The following is an 18,405-nucleotide window of genomic DNA, read 5'->3' as shown; positions in this document are numbered from 1 at the left end:
CTCTCACCTTGACTACTGCTACCTCCTGTTATCTGGCCTTCACCTCATCTGTCTTTCTTCTCTACTATCCATTCTAAATGCTACGGTGAGACAGATCTTCCTTTCTCACTGTTCTGCAATCGCAACACCACTCTGCAGATGCCTACAGTGGTTCCCCATTACCTCTGGAATCAAACACGAGCTATTCACCCTCACCTTCAAAGCCCTCACGAACACCTCCCCTTCATACATATCTGACTTTGTCACAATAAATCCTCTCTGACCTGAGCATCACCTCCTCTTTCATAACCACATCTCACTTACACTTCTTCCATGTCGGTCCACACTTTACTTCACTACTCCACCTAACCAGACTCTTGCGTATCTTCAATCTGTCAAACATTTTCTCAAAACCCATCTTTTAACTGTACCTCATCCTACACCCACATGATAGTACTTCCTCTGGATATTCTACCAGCTAGAGTCCCATTTCCACTCGGAGTCCCACTAGCGTCTATGGTTTCATAATTGCCATATCCCTCTAGATTATAAGAAGATTGTGAGCAGGGGCTTTCTCCTCCCTTGGTTTTCCTCCTTCATCAATCTCATAAGTGTTCCTTCTGGATTTAAGTATATTTGTATTTGGTTTGATCGGTTAGTCTAACTGTCTGTGGCTGCAGAATTTTGTGGAGACTTGCAAAGGACTAAATGTGGAAGTTAATGTGCAGAGGCAGGGGGTTTGTAATCAATATTATACCTAATTGGGTAGATGGATTGAATAGATGCTCCAATACATTCAACCAAGTGCCATATTAACAGACCTCTCCCATCCATAGAGCGGTGAATGCCATGAATATCAGTCCTCCAGCGCTGGAAGTTTCTTTAATGACAGAAGGAATTGATACTCAATACAATATAATGTAAGGGCACCTATGACGTTGGGTAGAGCTGTTGAGGGGGCTTATCTCAAAGTGGACAAAACCTATAAGCACATATGGCTGTTATATAGTACACCTCCTGGTTTAACATATACTGAGATATTGTTGAGCATTGAATACACATCTCTCTTTCAAAAGACACTTCATGCCCCTCTAATATATTTGAATACTAATAAAGAGACCTTTATCAATTTGTAAAGGGACTCATTTTCCATATTGTGAATAAAATATATTTAGAATTAAAATTGGTGTTGGATTATTTTTTATTCTTGGAATAAATGCGCCAATATGGTAATGCTGTAGCTAATTGTAGCTTTCATTACTCTCTTTTCTCCCCACTTTTCTTTTTAAATTCATACCTCAAATTTATAATATGAAGATTTACAATTTGATATACATTGTACAGTCATTTTATGGTTGAAATCAGGCATTTGAAATAATTTTCCTGTCTGCTGCACTACAAGATTGCTTTCCCAACACAATTTCGACAAGGTAAAAACTAAGAACAAAGTTGATTCCACTTGGCAACTTATATGGAGGTGAACAGAGGGGTGATGGTAAAGGCCAGACTGGGATTTATGTAACTGTATTACCTTTCTTCTATGCAGTGCAATATCTCCCAGGCGCCAGTACACCTTTACGTAGTAGCCAGCCTCCACTGTATGTTGTATTGGTGAAGAACATGTAGACAGCGCCTTAAGGTAACAGTACTCAGCAACCTCATAAATCTTCAAGGAGTAGTAAACTCCCGCCAGTCGATGGAATGCAACCAACTCCTGTAGCGGATCGTCTAAATGGAGACATAAATTCAATTAAACATCTGGGAGGGAGGACTTCCCTCACTTTGTTCAGTTGTAAGATGAAGAGCAATGCTTTAAAGAGCAGTTACATTAAGTTCAAACAAAGATTCCCAACATTCCATTTCTAAGAACTGTACGCACATGTCATCACTAATATATGATTACTGACGGCTTATGCTGTATCATGTTTATATTTCATTCATTAAATATCTGTACAGTGGGAAATATGACCATTACCGTAATAAATTTATTATCTATTATATTTCGTAAGATTACTTTAAATCAGGCAGAAATGTCAAGAGATTGGTAGTGTATTTCATTACTTTGCAAGTCTTCTGCTTGGGAATGCGATAGGACTGGAGTCTATTACTGAATAATTACTATAAACAAACCATATCTATAGACTCTTGGGTCTAAAATGTTTATGTGAACCTACCATACTATAAATAAACTATTTTTATGGAAACCAATTTATAAATATCTTAACCTCCACATTTTATTATCCAATAGCAGTTATCTCACTGCTATTGGATAATAAAATATGGAGGTTAAGATGCCCACCTTAATAGAAAATCATGTGTGATCACCAAACAATACTCCCTACACTACAGAAATGAATAAGAAGTGCAGGGATGTGGAGGAGGGCACAGATTTTGTCTTCAAAAATAATCAGGGGTACCTCATATGAAAGAGGGGCACCACTCTTGAAAGATTGAGATATATATATATATATATATATATATATATATATATATATATATATATACACACATACATACACACACACACACACACACACATGGAGAGGGAGAGAGAGAGGTTTTATTATGAAAAAATATGGGTAGAATCCTGCCTCTAAGAAGAGTATATACACAATTACTTTGAAGAAAAACACTTTTTTGGCCATTTTGGGTATATTATTTTTGCTGTGACAGGAGGTATAAGCAAACCAATGGCATTTTTTGTGTGGGTACTGCACAAACTAATTACCAATATTGATCTTGGAATGTGATCAGACCAAAAAGTGGCAAAATAGGCTCAGCCGCAAAGGGGCTATAGGACATCTGCAGCCAAAAACTGACTGGGTGGCATGGCACTCCATCAATACATTTGCATTGAGTGCTGGGCTTATTCAAAGTTCACCAGGCTGTTGAGCATGACAGAAATGACCTTTACACAGGGAGTTGCAGGAACCGTGGGGCTCAGCTCTTTCCTTCCAACTATCAGAACTGCAAAGTTCCCATGACTGAGCTCTAAAAACAAATAATACTTTGTCCGGAGTTGTTCTTATTTGGTATGCTTGTTTCACCATGAACTCAGACACCTAATACACCTACAATAGAGGCATCAAATAGCCTGACAAACCTATACATACATATTTATATGGCTAAATGGTGGGCATAACTGTTGCCTCAGCATTTGCAGTGTTGCAACTCCTTATTGTAAAGTCATGATCTAAGGCCTGATGTATTATGTCTATGTATATATGTATAACATTCACATTACCTACCCACAAGTGTGCTGAGCCGGACGGCCATTGTAGCAAATTCAAGTGAAGATTTATAGTCTCCCTGACTTACTAGCAGATGAGTGAGTTTGTGGAAAATTCGGAGCTGTGATTGAGTGTCTTGAAGCTTCTTTGCTAGTGGAAGAGCACCTTCCTGAAAACAGAGTACAATAGAGGTAATTTTATTTCCAGTTAGTGTATTCAACCCTTTATTTTGCAATGTCCTCAAGCAACATGAATTTCACATAACTTATGCAATAACATTTACATTTATCGTTTCCTTGGCAGAGATGCTCTCAAGAAACATCTAAATGTGTGTTTACAAGTAGCCAGTTGTTTCAGAAGTTCCGATATTGATCACTTTACGGTCAATGAATACAGTGCTGCAAAAATGTTTTCTTTGAAAGTTTTAATGCTTGCAAAATAAATAGTTAAGCATAAAGTGCCATACTATAAACAGAGAAAAGTCAAAACAGGAGTCTTTATGGCTGCAAAATACAAATCCAACTTAATTGTATGAAGTCGGGGTGTGTGCAGTACAGACCAGGGACACACACAATGTCCACTACATGTTGTGGTGCAATTAAGTACATTTCACAATTCAACCACTAATATATTTACAGTTAGAGTGTATTTTCCTTGAGTATCAACACTGATGAAAGGCTTATTGAACAATAGCAATGCTCATATTTAGAAGTACTCTACTTATCACTCTGTTATATTGCACTGTGTGTCAGGTTCCAGGTATCATTTGTAAGTATTGATTACCTTGTAAAAAGGAAGAGCCCTCTCCTTCTTCTCAAGCCCATGGAAAAATATATCTCCAGCCGCTTCATACAGGTGCAGTGTAGCAGTAAAGTGCTCTGACTTCAAAGAAGTCTGGATGCCAGCCTGTAATGAGATCACAGAATAATTCATAATCACTCAGTCATTTATTTTGGGATGTCTGGCCTTCGCGTTATTAGCCTAGTAAATGAATGGTGTAGTATAAAATTAGCCCACACACTCTCCATGATCAAAGCTCTATGGACAACAAAACAAGCTGCATATTGCATGTCCGCAGTAAATCACTTGCTATTGACTATCTCCCACCCTAATCACAACCATTACTAAAATGATCTGAAGAAACTGAACTGGATGATGTGTGTTTCTGTTCACATAGTGTATTAGATTATTATCCAATGAAGTGACACTATTGGTGGTGCACAAATGTGTAATTATTGTGTCATAATGTGCTTCTCTGTGGTGATGAGCTGTAGTATCACTAACATGCAAGTAAATCTCCACCAGTTCGTGCTCTTGTAGTAGATAATACAGTTTTCCAGCTTGAATCCACCTCTCAGCCGCTTTCTCCTGTTGTCCAAGATCAATGGAAATCCTCAGACTCTGCTTGGTGTAATCAAGTGCTTTCCGTAGGGACCTGCAATTAATGCAAGCCTTTAGAAATAATGTCCGTATGCTTAATGAAATATACAGTAGCTTCCAAAAGACTACGTCATAGCGTTCATATGTAGCACAGTATTCTGGTTGAGAAACCGTACCATAAAGCATACATTAAACAAAGCTTCCTGCATAAGCCACGCCATAGACAAGAAAGGAAACATAACAATGCTTTTGTGCTGGGAACTTTTGTGCTATTAAAATAACCATATATATTCTCTCAGCTAGGAACTAACATTTATTTGAAAATGCAACCATTGTTATCAGAAAATCCAGCTGCAATATAAAAAGATCTTATGACTTAAAAGAATGTATTCATCTCAACAGCAAGGGTGAGTTATAGTATCCAAACTGTCTCTCTTCAAACTGCAAAAAAAATAAAAGCACCAGAGTTTTATAGAATCTATGTGACACTCAATTACTGTATGCCTCAGACTTTAAAAGATTGTAACAAAGGTTACCTATGATGACCTTGGAACTTATTTATTAGGAGAGAGGGGGAGAGGGGGAGAGGGGGAGAGAGATCTTTAATTTTGAGATAGTCAAGTACCGGATAAATGCTCTAAAAATCTGGTTAATAATGGGTTTAGAATTTGTAGAAAACAGCATTTGGACAACAAAATTCACTCACTGTAATGTGGAGTTGGAACCACATAATTTTAATTCATATCATCAATTTATGTACCATGACACAGGTTACATTTTACAATAATTGTTATTCCAACCTAGCATGTAGACTACATAGGATTAGAACAACAAATTAGTGCTGTGAACCAGTGAAATTTTGTTTTCTTACTTTTTTGGGCACACTTCTATGATCTAATTCAGCACTGGTGGTAATCAATAATCATGCTTCTTATAGGATAAGTTGTAGCTGAAATTGTGGAAATATCGCCAGTTTGTAACCAAAATTACACTTTTTTGCATCAAGTGATTCCCATTTTGTATAAGGTTCTATCCGTCTATAGGTAACTACACTACTTTTATTCCAAAGTCATCTCCTCTTTAAAATATACAATATTCTTTGCACAGTTTTAAAACTGTTAATAGTGTTTCTCGAGTAAACATGTTATTGCATGAGAGGACTCCTGCAACATTATTATTATTATTATCATTTATTTGTTAGGCGCCACAAGGTATCCGCAGCGCCGCACACAGTACTAACAGTAGACTATACAGGGTGAAATCATACAGAACAATGAACAAAAAGTACCAATACTTCAGAAACTCCAGCCAGTCATATGCAGTAAAGACAGAGCGGAAGAACAGGTATGGAGACAGGAGGGGAGGGGGCCCTGCTCATACGAGCTTACATCCTAAGGGAGGGTAAACAGACCAGGCACAAGAGGAGCCAGTTGAGGCAAGAGGAGAGAAGGGAGGACGAGCTAAAGGGAGGAGATGGGGGTTAAGTAGATGGTTGGTAGGCTTTGAGGAAGAGGTGAGTTTTGAGTGCACGTTTGAAGGAGCACAGAGTAGGAGAGAGACGGATATGTCTCACCTCCCCCTTTGGTCTATACACTGAAAGAAGAGGGGGGAATTAAATAGTTTAAAGCACGGTTACCAGTTGCCCAAACAGAATCTCAATGACCTACTCCTGCCCTTCCTCCCTTTAGTGGCGCTCCAAGAACTGCACTCAAACTGTTTTTCCCAGGTCTTCTCCATTTCTGTAATATAGCATGGACAGCCCCCTAGGGTCTGTCGAGTACAGTCATTTTTTTAGTACTCCGGAATGCAGTTTTAAATTGAGCAATTGTAACATAGTTCATGAGGTTGAAAAAAAACCCCCAGCTCATCAAGTTCAACCTATTTTGGATCTCCTGCGATCCCTCTCTTATATTAGAAATTGATCCACTTTCCACCTTACCCAATAGTGCAGTCCTATTGCTCCCTGGATCCACTACTATCCTTCATCTTAATTAACGGTCTTAACCCTGGATACGCTTTTCTGCTAAAAATTTGTCTAACCCTTTCTTAAACATCAATGTTCAATGATCACAAGGTTTTTTGATAACAGTGACCACTAGGGGGTGCTTTGATTTAAGACTTCAAGGGCTAGATTTACTAAGCTGCGGGTTTGAAAAAGTGGGGATGTTGCCTATAGCAACCAATCAGATTCTAGCTGTCATTTTGTAGAAGGTGCTAAATAAATGAAAGCTAGAATCTGATTGGTTGCTATAGGCAACATCTCCACTTTTTCAAACCCGCAGCTTAGTAAATATAGCCCCAAGACTTACAGCTTAAAAATGCACATGTAAAAATAGTGCATTTCGGCCCATATGTGGAGTTGGACATATCTCAAAATGTATCCAGCTCTGCATCTGTAGCATATGTGCCAGATTTAGAGCAGGCGAACTTACACAGAACCATCTCGAAAGCACAATAAAACTTTGTATAAATTTGTTTTTATACGAAAACAAACAATTGCTATAAAGCTTCATATAATAAACCAAATATAACCTTACTTCTCATGTACGTATCATGAAAGTAAGAAATCATTTTTGGCAAGAATTTTTTCTCTCTTGTAGTATATGCACGAGCTGGTGCAAATAATACGCTTGTAAGAGGCATATCTGCATTTGTGTTCAGGTCTACATTAGCTCACAATTCCATGAACATGCATTTACTGTACTCGGGCCTACATTGGAACGTCCCTTTCCGCCCAGTAACAACTCTTCAGGTAAAGTCAGGCAAAAATGTATGCATAGGTGTAGGTCATACTTGCCAACCTTTTTAGAACTTCTTTCCGGGAGATCCCAGGCAGGAGGGCGTGGTAGGAGGGTGGGAGGGGCGGGGCGAGGAGAATCACGTCATTTTGACCCTGCCCCCAGCGACAAAATGCCGTTTTTGTCGCGAGGGGCGCGGACAAAATGCAGCAATTCACAGCGAATCGCGGCATTTTGACACCAAGATGCCGTTTGCGGGATATTTGCCTGCTCTCCCGGGAGTCCGGAAGACCTACCCGAGTTTCGGGAGTCTCCCGGACATTCCGGGAGAGTTGGCAAGTATGGTGTAGGTACTTGTGAGGATTTTTTGTGAGCATGTGCAGCGTGAAAGAACGACACATAGTAACCACACTAAAATAAAAGGGCTATTGAAATTAATGAAATGGCTACTGAAAAGCTCAATCTTCTAGAGAGTTTTCCATTACTATCTAAATAGAATAGAATAGTGTGACATTTGGACACACTTCAAAAGTTGTTGGGTGTATTCAAAATGATCCTACATTTTTGTGTGTGTTACCCATCGTTAATTGGCTTTTTAATTAAGATTCTGAAGTTTTAAACTGGAAAAAGTTAATTAATTGGATAACACTGTGTCATTATGTTGAATATTGAAAGTTCCCACTACAATTACTTATCAAAATAATAGTTTTCAACAAAGAACATAGATCAAAAAGTGATAACCAATGAATTAACCACTTAAAGACTTCCAAATCTCTATTGATGTGAGGGAAAGAAACAACAGCTAGGAGAGCTCCATGGAAATACACACAATGAAAGACCGTTTGGAATACACCAACATGGTGCATGGTGACTATATGTCAGCGTTTTCCTTCACTAACCTGTTTAGCTTGTAGCTAAAAACTGAATAGGTTGAGGTTTTCACATTCATTGCAAATATACTGCTTAAACAGGCAATCATCATTAAGGAATAATTCAATCCAAAACTAACAGTTCAATTTATACCCCAAAGTTTACTTTACTGAAGTTCAGAGTTTATGATATCCCGCAGGACACAAACGCTTTCCACACACCAGCTCCCGCTCATTTTACTGGTAAAATCTCCCCCTGAAAACAGACCGGGTCGGCAGGAGTGTGAAGAATCCAGAGGTGTCTGCCTTGCTCCTCCCTATCCAGTCTTTAAGATGTGCAGCGCACCAAGAAGACATTGCCTACTGGAAAATGCAGGAACCATGAGAGCTGTGGCAGATATGAGCAGGATGTCAGGAGACCTGCTGAACTTCATGAACAAATAGTCCTAAGAAACTTTTCATGGAACACAAGTCTTCTAAAGGTTGGTAGTCATCATTTCTAAACTTGACATTAAACATATTGAGCACTATGTTTCTTGTAGGCAATTCTCTGCTTAAGGGTATTCCCCATTTTTTCCTCAATGTTTGAGTTTATTTTGGCAGTCCTGTTAAATTATGTCACTGTGTTGTTTGCTATCGTTATATGTAGAACCCAGCTGGTTTCCATCTCCAGGCTCTATCTCTGAAAATAATTTAACACATTTGTGTTGCAATGTCAGATTACATAGAGAGAGAGCATATATAATTTTCATTTATGACTGTAGCCCACCCAGGGCAGTCTCGCATATGTATATATATTTTCTTTGTTTGTCCTTCATGAACTTTCCTGATGTGATTTAGCAGCCGTTCTGTAAAAACTAGGTGTGAACAGAAGAAGACTTTTTCTTTTCAGCCCAGAAGTGGACATTGTACTGATAAAGAGGGATTCACTTAATAAGAGACTGTAAAGGTAATTTAGAACATACAAAAATTATGAGCTGCAATAGTGCCTATTTATCTGCCTCACACATACATAGTTGCATGCTTCCCCCCATAAATAAGTTTGTGCCTACTTTTGCTGGATGACTGTTCTATTTAATAAATGAAACATTTTTCTCCTAAAATACTACTCGCCCCAGCCTCATTTAAGTCTTAAATTAATCAGGAGAGTAAGGGTCGGATTAAGGGAATGGAGGCCCCTGGGCTAAGGGCGCCTCCATTCCCCCGTGAGGCCCCCAATGTGAGCCACCCGCCGCCCCCCCATACCCCGTAAGGGCCCCCCCAGCGCTTACCTGTCAATGTAGTCCTCCGTCCCCGGCGCGCTGTAAGCTCCTTACTGAGGAGCTCCTTACTGAGGAGATCTCGCGAGAGTTCACTCGCGAGATCTCCTCAGTAAGCAGATTACTGAGCGCCGGGGACGGAGGACTACAGTGACAGTGCTCAGCAGCATTGATCGGGCTGGGGGCGCCCCCGCCCCCAGACCGATCAATAATGCTGCTGAGGACTTTGAAGGGCCCCCTGGATGCCCGAGGCCCCTGGGCCAGTTAGACCTCGGGTTAATCCGGCCCTGCCTAGGGACGGTCTTTATTACGTTTGTTTGCCTCAATATTATTACTAAATGGGTATTTGTGTGCATATAAATTTGATTACCCAAAGGAAATGCATCTGGACTGTACAAAAAGTCATATCACTGAAAGTACAGGATTACCATAACCTAATTAGCACATGCTCCTCATTTAATCCATAAATCAAGATAATCTGAATAGCATTTTACAAAAATAATCTGAACAGTTTTATTTAATATAGGGGATGGCTAAAGTGGTTGGAGGTTGGATTTCGATGTGACATTTACAGAGTGTGCGTCTTCAGATTTTTCTGCATCCCGCAATCCTAAGCAAATTTCTAGTTTGATGACACATCTCTCACTAGAAGAGCAGAGAGCAGAGATGTACCATGAAGCTCAGTGGATGAACGCTCTTTTATTACATAACTCGTGACAGTAAATATAGATGAAGGTTATCTTCACTTTAAAAGTGTCACCATTTTAGTTTTTTTTTAAGTCATTTTGTTTATCTGTGAGTATAAATTCACTTTCTCCATTAAAATGCACCTAGACTGTGCAAAAGACAGTCCATTAAAAAGGTTGTAAAGTATAAATTAATGAGATCTCTGAGGATGTGTAAAAATGTGTCCATTTAGTGTGCCTACAGTTGCTCTGCGGATTACAGCCGAACCAGAAACGTCTTGTTATATGTACAACCTACACTTCTTGCATCTTGTAATAACCTGTTTCACACTGGAACACCACAAACTGCTCATCATACTGTGCAACAATTTGCACCTCCCACAGTCTAATCCATACAGCTATATTAATTCCTGTGATCTGCATAACCACAAAATCAGCAATGGAAAAGACACATGGAAAACCCCACATTTTTGTTGTTGCTGTGATTTCCCCCTAGACTGAATCAGTGTGGGGAGCAGTGCTGACGAGTTGGTATCAGTGGTAGGTGGACAATTCGTGAAGGAGATAGGACATACGTGTGCATCTGTCATTCCCCGCAGGGGTTACACCACACTAACGATCCATAAATGTGTATGACCATCTTATGCAAAGAACATTTTTTAAGGTTAGAGTACCTTTAATGTCCTTTATATTGAAAGAGCTCTACTTTCAATATTGCCTTTTGTTTTCAGTGAAGGAGTTCTGGCTCAGGGCCATAACCATAAATTACTAAGCTCCATAGCAATATTACAATGGGGCCTCCAACTCGACAAACCAGATCCTCACCTAATTAAAAAAATCCTCCTACTCATACTTTTTGGGCTAGCACATACTTGCCAACTCTCCCGGAAAGTCTGGGGGACTCCCGAAATTCGGGTCAGTCTCCCGGGCTCCTGGGCAAGCTGGCATTTCTCCCGCATCCCAGGTTTGACGCGATTCTCGGTGATTCACGCCATTTTGGAGGGCGGGAGGGGGCGGTGCAAGGCCAATCGCGTCATTTTGGCCCCGCCGCGTCACGCCCCCTCTCCTGGAAACTTGTTTCCGGGAGTTGGCAAGTATGGGCTAGCATTTGCCACTTATTCCAGAGAGGCTAATACATGTTGAACAAAGTTAGACCCTGGTTAATATAGGCTGCTATTAATCAGGGCCAGTATAGTGTCAGTAGAATACCACTGGCCCTATAGGAGCTGTACATGGTGCTGTGTTCATATTTAAACCACGGCTCTGGCTGGTAAAATGGAGAAGTGAGGGACCATTACATTGGAAATGCTATGTGCTTTAAATAAAATAACTACTATCACTTTTAACAAAACATGATATAACATTTTTGGAGCTTCATATAGTTAACGATACTAGAGGAGATAATGCATTTTTCCTGTGCATATCAGATTTACTGTAAGATAGCCTACTGGCCTTTTGATAAATAAAGGACAACATCTTGCGGTGAGGCAGATAACATGTTACAGAAATGTTTCCTGTTACCCCAGCACACTGCTATTCTACTTGCATTAATCTCAGTTACACACATTTGCAAATATATGATAAGCCACCCGCCTTGTCAAGGCGCTTCTGCTAATTGGGTAGTCCTAACTCTAAACAATGAGAGTCTCTGGGTCATATATTCATAGGTTTTTAAATTGAGAGCTATCGTACCAAGAAATAACCCTGGAATTTACAAATGGCAATAGAAGACCAGCCCTATCCATCAGCTGCTGATACCAGAACATGCCTCTCAAACAACAATATAGAAATGGAAATCTCACAGTGCATACATAACTTTTTCAATGCCCAAATTGGGACAGTGTGTGGGCGCATGTTGTCCATAGAGGGGTGTGGTGATGCTAAATGGCTCTTCTGAAGCCCTTCAAGGCCCACCTCAACTGGTCCCCCCTAGAAAAAAACCTTGTATTACCATGGGCAGTTGCCCACAACAGACATACCTCCCAACAGTTCTGGCAGATGGGATAGTTGGGAGGTATGTACTAAGCATGATCTGAATATACATATAAGTTGTCATATAACAGTAATGTCAAAAAGGAGACTCAAAATGGTAAATATTACACACTGGATAACTAGACCTAATTTTCATAAACAGATCCAGATTTTAAAATATTGTCCATGGAAATGGCCTAATTTTTCAATGTTGGCAAATTGAACAATGCAATTCCCCTTTTTCTGCATGTTAGATGCAATATTTATCATCTATTCTTACTCTCGGGGCTTTGTACATCAATATTTGTTGAAAATGATTACTTCAAATGTAAAAAATAACAAATGAAGTATGCTTCAAAGTCTTCTGACATAACATTGTAGGTAACTTTGTGAATGTCCCTGGAGCATTCTTTGGCAACTATGCTATCCATAAACACAAATATTGTCATGATATGTAAATTTAGCTAAGTTACAGAATTTTGGTGACTATCAAACTTTAAAATAAACTACTTGACGTTTGTAGCTATGGATCTGGAATGTACCAAGAAAATGGAGTCTAAACAATAGACCACTATAGATGAGCACTACCTGAAGGTTCCGGAGGAATTGCACTGTGGTTACCAGAACTTCCGCAAACAAACAGTCTAAAGATCACCCCTACTCTTGCCTGCTGGAGGAGCCACAGAGTACTGAGACACATATCCTTTCTTGCTTCTTAGATCCATTGTAGCAAATTCCCACTTCCCACCTGGTCTGCATCTGCAGGACTTTGAATGCTGGATGCAGGCGAGAGTCTTACAGATCGATACGATTGTGTTCTTATCCTGGGTGGACAAGTCCTGCAGCTCCCCTAACTCGACCCTCTATACACTCCATGACCTGGACCCCTACCCTCTTAACTTACCCTGGAAGTGTCCTTTGTTTTTTCTGTTGCACGACCCTCAGTATATTCCAGTTTTTGTTGAGATAGCCAGGATAGTGCTTAGGTGAATCAATATATGCAATAACCTTCTGAAACAATTCCCATCAATTTGACACATATCTTGGGACTTAATTGCAGGGTTATATTTTTGAGCTACAATTATGCCATCTTCACATATATGTTATGGAATGGGGATTTTGCATTGTAACAATATTCACTGATGCACCGTTTATGTAATAATTTGCTCAATTGAATGAATAAAAAATAAAAAATAAAAGATTTGAAGTGTTGTCTCTTTGCTCATACTAGATTTATTTGCTATGTTAAAGTGTCCTCTAAAATCTTCCTAAAGCTAAATGACTGCAACATAAACAGTTTTTCATAGTCTGTGTAGTGTAAACACTTACTTGTGGGTGGCATAGCAGCACAGTGGTCAGCATTGCTGCCTCACAACGCTGGGGCCATGGGCCTTTTTTGGATCAGGGCACTATCTATATAGAGATTGTATGTTCTCCACACTCCAAAAACAGACTGGTAGGTTAATTAGCTTCTGGTTAAATGAACCCTAGTGCATGCGTATGTGTGTATAGTAGGAAATATAGATTGTAAGCTCCACTCTGGCAGGGACAGATGTGAATGATTAAATATGTCCTGTAAAGTTCTGCTAAATATTTAGGCTGTTTATAATTAACAGTTAATAAAAATAAACAATAAATAACTCAAAAGCAAAAATAACCTTTACACTAGAAGTGGATTAATATCGATTTACAGATTTGCTACATAAATATTAGAGACATTCGCTTTAGTCAGCTAATTAGAGATGAGCACAATTTTCTAAACCGTTTAGCATATTAATCCCCTCAATACGCATTTGGACGTAACATTTTATATGTGTCGCAGGAGGAATTTGGCCTTAAGTGTTAGTGTTAAGGGTTAATCCAGTCTTATTCCAACCACACGGCAGCATTAGTTAACAGTATGAGCTAACATTCCTTTCATGTAGCTCCTCTTCTGCCTTCCCTCTCTGCCTTGCCTTACACTGGCTCCCATTCCCCTGCAAAATCCTTTTCAAAATCCTCACGTTTACCTACAAGGCCGACTCCCACTCCACTGCCCCATACATCTCCAACCTCCTCTCTATTCCCACTCCCTCCTGCACCCTGAACTCGGCCAATGACTGTCGCCTCTTCTCCACCCTGATCACCTCATCCCACTCCAGAATCCAAGATTTCTCCCGTGCTGCCCTCCTTCACTGGAACGACCTCCCTTGTTCTATCTGTCTGTCCTCTAACTTGTGCTCCTTCAAACGGGCACTGGAAACATAACTGTTGCTTAAAGCCTACCAGCCATCCACCTAACCCTTTGTCGTTCTCCCTAGTTCGCTGTCATCTCCTCTCTCCTCCTGGTCCTTTTTTTCCACGCTATTTCCCCTAAACTGACGGCCCTCTGTGCCTGATGTCTGTTTACTCTCCCTTAGGATGTAAGCTCTTATGAGCAGGGCCCTCTTCCCTCTTGTCTCTATACCTCTTCTTCTGCTTCAACTTCACAACAATAGCCTTGCCTGGAGTTTCTGAAGTCTTGGTATTTTTCGTTTATTGTTCTGTACTGTTTGTATTGTGTACAATGCTGAAGAAATCTAGTGGCACCTAATAAAGGCTAATAATAATAATAATAATAATAATAATAATATAATTTCTCCCAGTTCTATTTATAAACTGCAAGATGCAAATTTACAAATAGGAAAAAGAAAGCAAAAGGGAAATTCAAAGGTTTGTATCTCTGGAACCTTGCACTTCTGCAAACCCCCTGTTCCATCACAAAACTCCATTCATGGAAAATTCTGTCAAAATTTTGCAGATCTCTACAGCTAATAAATAATCTTAACAAGCATATAATATGTAGTAGTGTATGCTTTTGCTTACTTGGCAGTGTTTAGAGTCTGATACAGCTGACTCAGAGTACTCAGGACATCTCCTTCCATTTGTCTGTCCCTCAGCAGTTGCGCCAAGTGAACCCAGTGCTCACAGTAGGTTATTTGGACTCCAGTGGCGGGACACACTTCACTGTAGAAATGGAACAGTTCTTCAATGATACTGAGTTGACCTGCATAATGGATGCATAGTACAATCACTGGTCTAATAATCTCAATTGACATTAAAGAGTGTTGAAGAGTACAGAGTATATAACATAAGTAAGGGAATATTTTGTTAATTGTTTGTTTTATCAATTGTTTTTTTAACAATTTATAAATAAAAGTTTTCAGGGGCAGCTGGGTGATGCGCAGCATTCCAGTCCAGGGTCAATCAGCTCATGTCCGTTGGAGCTGGAAGTATGGACTTGGGGGTAAATGTATCAAGCTGAGAGTTTTCCGGCGGGTTTGAAAACCAATCAGATTCATTTATCTAGTACATTCTGAAAATGATAGCTAGAATCTGATTGGTTACTTTAGACAACATCTCCACTTTTCAAGCCCGCCGGAAAAATCTCAGCTTGATACATTTACCCCTTGGTCTCCCATCCTAAGATGGAGATAGCAATAAGGAGTGCAAGTATAACCGTTACCCATGTTTTGTAAGGGGAAGCTTTGCTGGAGACCCCTGTCAACGGCTCCTGACAGCGATAGTCTACACAGGCCTGGGGGTTTGCATAAATAGGAAAATGCCCTAAACCCAGTGAAAAATCCAATTTTCAAAGGATCTAGAGTTTTTCATTGATAAATAGACACCTTGCTTTTTAGTCATGGAAAACATTGAGGATCATAGCAAATTCCAAAATGTCCAATGTATTCTATGAATCTATTTGTAATTGGCAAGTCACCTATATTATTGTAGTGCAGATCCGATTGACATCTCCTCTGCTTTTCACTAGTCTGTCGCCATGGGAATGTTCTAGTGATGCCAACTGCCCTTAATTTACAGGGGCAGTCCCAGGTTTCGAAGACCTGTCCCTGAAAATGTCCCTGTTTTTCAGTATTGACCAACTGCATAATAAAATTTCTCTTTTTTATTTAAGTTAGATGCATTTCTTTCATCTATTCTCATTTGTTGCACTTTTATTGTAATATTTATTGAGTAGAAGTATTTAAACCGCCAAGAAGCATGGGGACACTAAATCTCGGGAGTATCATACTTTGGTGCACCCGCTGAGCAGATAAGTGTCCCTGGAAACTATTTTAAAACATGATTTTCTTTTTAATAATGTCAACAAGGTGAAGAATAGAGTGGCATGAAGATGAAAAGCCTCATCATGCAAGAAAAAGGGGAACAGAATTGCTCCATACAGCACACTAGTTGCTGAACAAAGTATATTAATAAGCATTATTATAACAACTACACTATTATTGTTGTTATTAGACAGCATTGGTAATTCAGCTAACTTTTAATTAATCTCAGAAACTCCAGTCATAATGTAGTACTTAGTGTTGAATGAACACACTCCTAGAGGCAATAGCCACAATGAAACATGTATCCATATTAGGCCAGTTAGAGCAGTTGAATGTAGATTACATAATCAGCATAGTATCTATTTCTCATAGGAAAAAAATGTATGGTTTCACTGAAGCATTTTAAACATTGTAAATTATCTCTATTATTACTACTATATTATGTGTAAAAAAAAAAAAAAATTCTACATGTCATATATACATCAACATTGATGTTCCTGTATCATGTGAGCCGCTCTGTGACCAGTTTTTCCAAGAGAACAGTATATTACAGGTTGCATCTCCGCTTATTCCAGTGTACCTTTCTACATTTATGCATTACCTGAGATAATATTCTGCCCTAGATTAAACAATGTCTGTAGCCTTTTGCTTATGTATGGTAATGGAACACCTCAGCGACCGCCAATAACCAGGGCCACCGAGAGGGGGGGGGAGCGGGTACTAATTACCCGGGCATGCCAGGGGGCCCAGCCCGGGCCCTCACTTTCAAATGGTCGGGGGTTTCCGACGCTGCGATCATGCGAGTATACAAATACTCACATGATCGCGGCGCTGGCGTTCCTCTTCCCTCTTCCGTTTGCACTGAATGTCGGACATGACGTCATAACGTCACGCCCAACATTCAGTGAGGAGCGGCGCACGGAAGACAGAAGACAGAAGAGAGAAAAGAGAAGAAAAGAAAATAAAGATGAAAAAAAGGCAATACAGAGGTAAGTAAAAGAGTGGAGGAACGCAGAGAGGCACAGGGTGATGAAGAAGTGTGTGTGTGGGGGGGGGGGGATAAAAGACCCAGGGGGATGAAGAAAGGGGGGGGGAAGATAAAAAGCACAGGGGAGTAAAGAAAGGAGTGGCGAGCAGCATGGCACAGGGTGATGAAGGGGGGAAAGCAGCATAGAGGGCGCAGTGCGATCATAAGGGGGCATAGCATGGTTGTGATGAAGTGGCATAGTGTGATCATGTGGAGGCACAGCGTGGTGATGATGAAGGGGCACAGTAATGTTTGTGTGATGGCACAGGGAGCTTTTGGCAATGAAGTGTGTGTGAGATAGATGGTCCCTAATTAATGGTTGCTATTTTGTTTGCGGGGTGATGGTGGGGCAATGTAATAGTGGGGTCTATTAATTTAAGATGGGGTCGTTTGGGGGCTATTGAATGTGGGGGTGAGTTTGGGGAGAATGAGGTCTCTTTATTAAATGTGACTATAAATTATTTAATGACAGTGATGGTTGCAGGAAATAGGTATATTTCTGAAATGTAAATACTATTAATTTATTGCTGGGGGTGCTTGGACGGAGGGAAATAGGTTTATTTATTAAATGGGAATACTATTATTTTACTGTTGGCGCTGGAGGAAGTACCTAATTATTAATCGCGAGTGCTATTGATTTAACGCCAGGGCTGGTTGTAATTTTCTAAATGTACCAATTTTTTACCAAACCGGGCCCCCCAACATTCCAGGACTCAAACAATCAGCAACTTGAGAAATCTGCAGCCACATGTGGTGAAAGTGAGAAGAACAGGTAGGAGAGAGCAGGAGAATCTGTGAAATGTTGTGATTCTAGTGGGACAATGCCAATTTTTGGTGAGTGTTCTGCCCAATGTATGGTGCAGGCCAAAAACGCTTTCTGTACACACTGCACTCTTTCTATACTACGCTGTGGTACTAGATGTCCTGAAGATCAGGAGTTCTTGGATATATGTCACGTTACGGCGAATTCAGGGCCTAGCGCTTTTCCCTGCCAACCACGCCCCAATGATGCATAACCATGCTCCCAATTGTATGACCACAGCAACTCCTAATTACGCGGTGGCGCAACATTTTTTCACATGCTCTCCTATAAGGGGGGTAAGGGGGCCCCCATGAAGTAGTTGTACCGGGGCCCTGAATTCCTCTTTGCAGCCCTGCTAATAACCATATGATTTCCAGTG

General features: G+C 40.2%; 1 protein-coding gene across 1 annotated transcript in view; it reads right to left on the bottom strand.

Annotated features, from left to right (window-relative positions):
• The window catches only part of SH3TC2 (SH3 domain and tetratricopeptide repeats 2), a 64,447-nt gene that overhangs the window by 5,098 nt on the left and 40,944 nt on the right, over window positions 1–18,405 (bottom strand). Inside the window, exons 12-16 of the mRNA XM_075209622.1 lie at window positions 14,957–15,137; window positions 4,494–4,644; window positions 3,993–4,115; window positions 3,228–3,378; window positions 1,511–1,707 (exon numbers count right to left, since the gene is read on the bottom strand). Coding sequence (XP_075065723.1) covers window positions 1,511–1,707; window positions 3,228–3,378; window positions 3,993–4,115; window positions 4,494–4,644; window positions 14,957–15,137 — 803 coding nt within the window. The remainder of the gene's footprint in view (window positions 1–1,510; window positions 1,708–3,227; window positions 3,379–3,992; window positions 4,116–4,493; window positions 4,645–14,956; window positions 15,138–18,405) is intronic.

This window comes from Mixophyes fleayi, chromosome 4 (assembly GCF_038048845.1).
Source record: "Mixophyes fleayi isolate aMixFle1 chromosome 4, aMixFle1.hap1, whole genome shotgun sequence".
Taxonomy (NCBI): domain Eukaryota; kingdom Metazoa; phylum Chordata; class Amphibia; order Anura; family Limnodynastidae; genus Mixophyes; species Mixophyes fleayi.
This window is presented reverse-complemented; position numbering and strand designations above follow the sequence as displayed.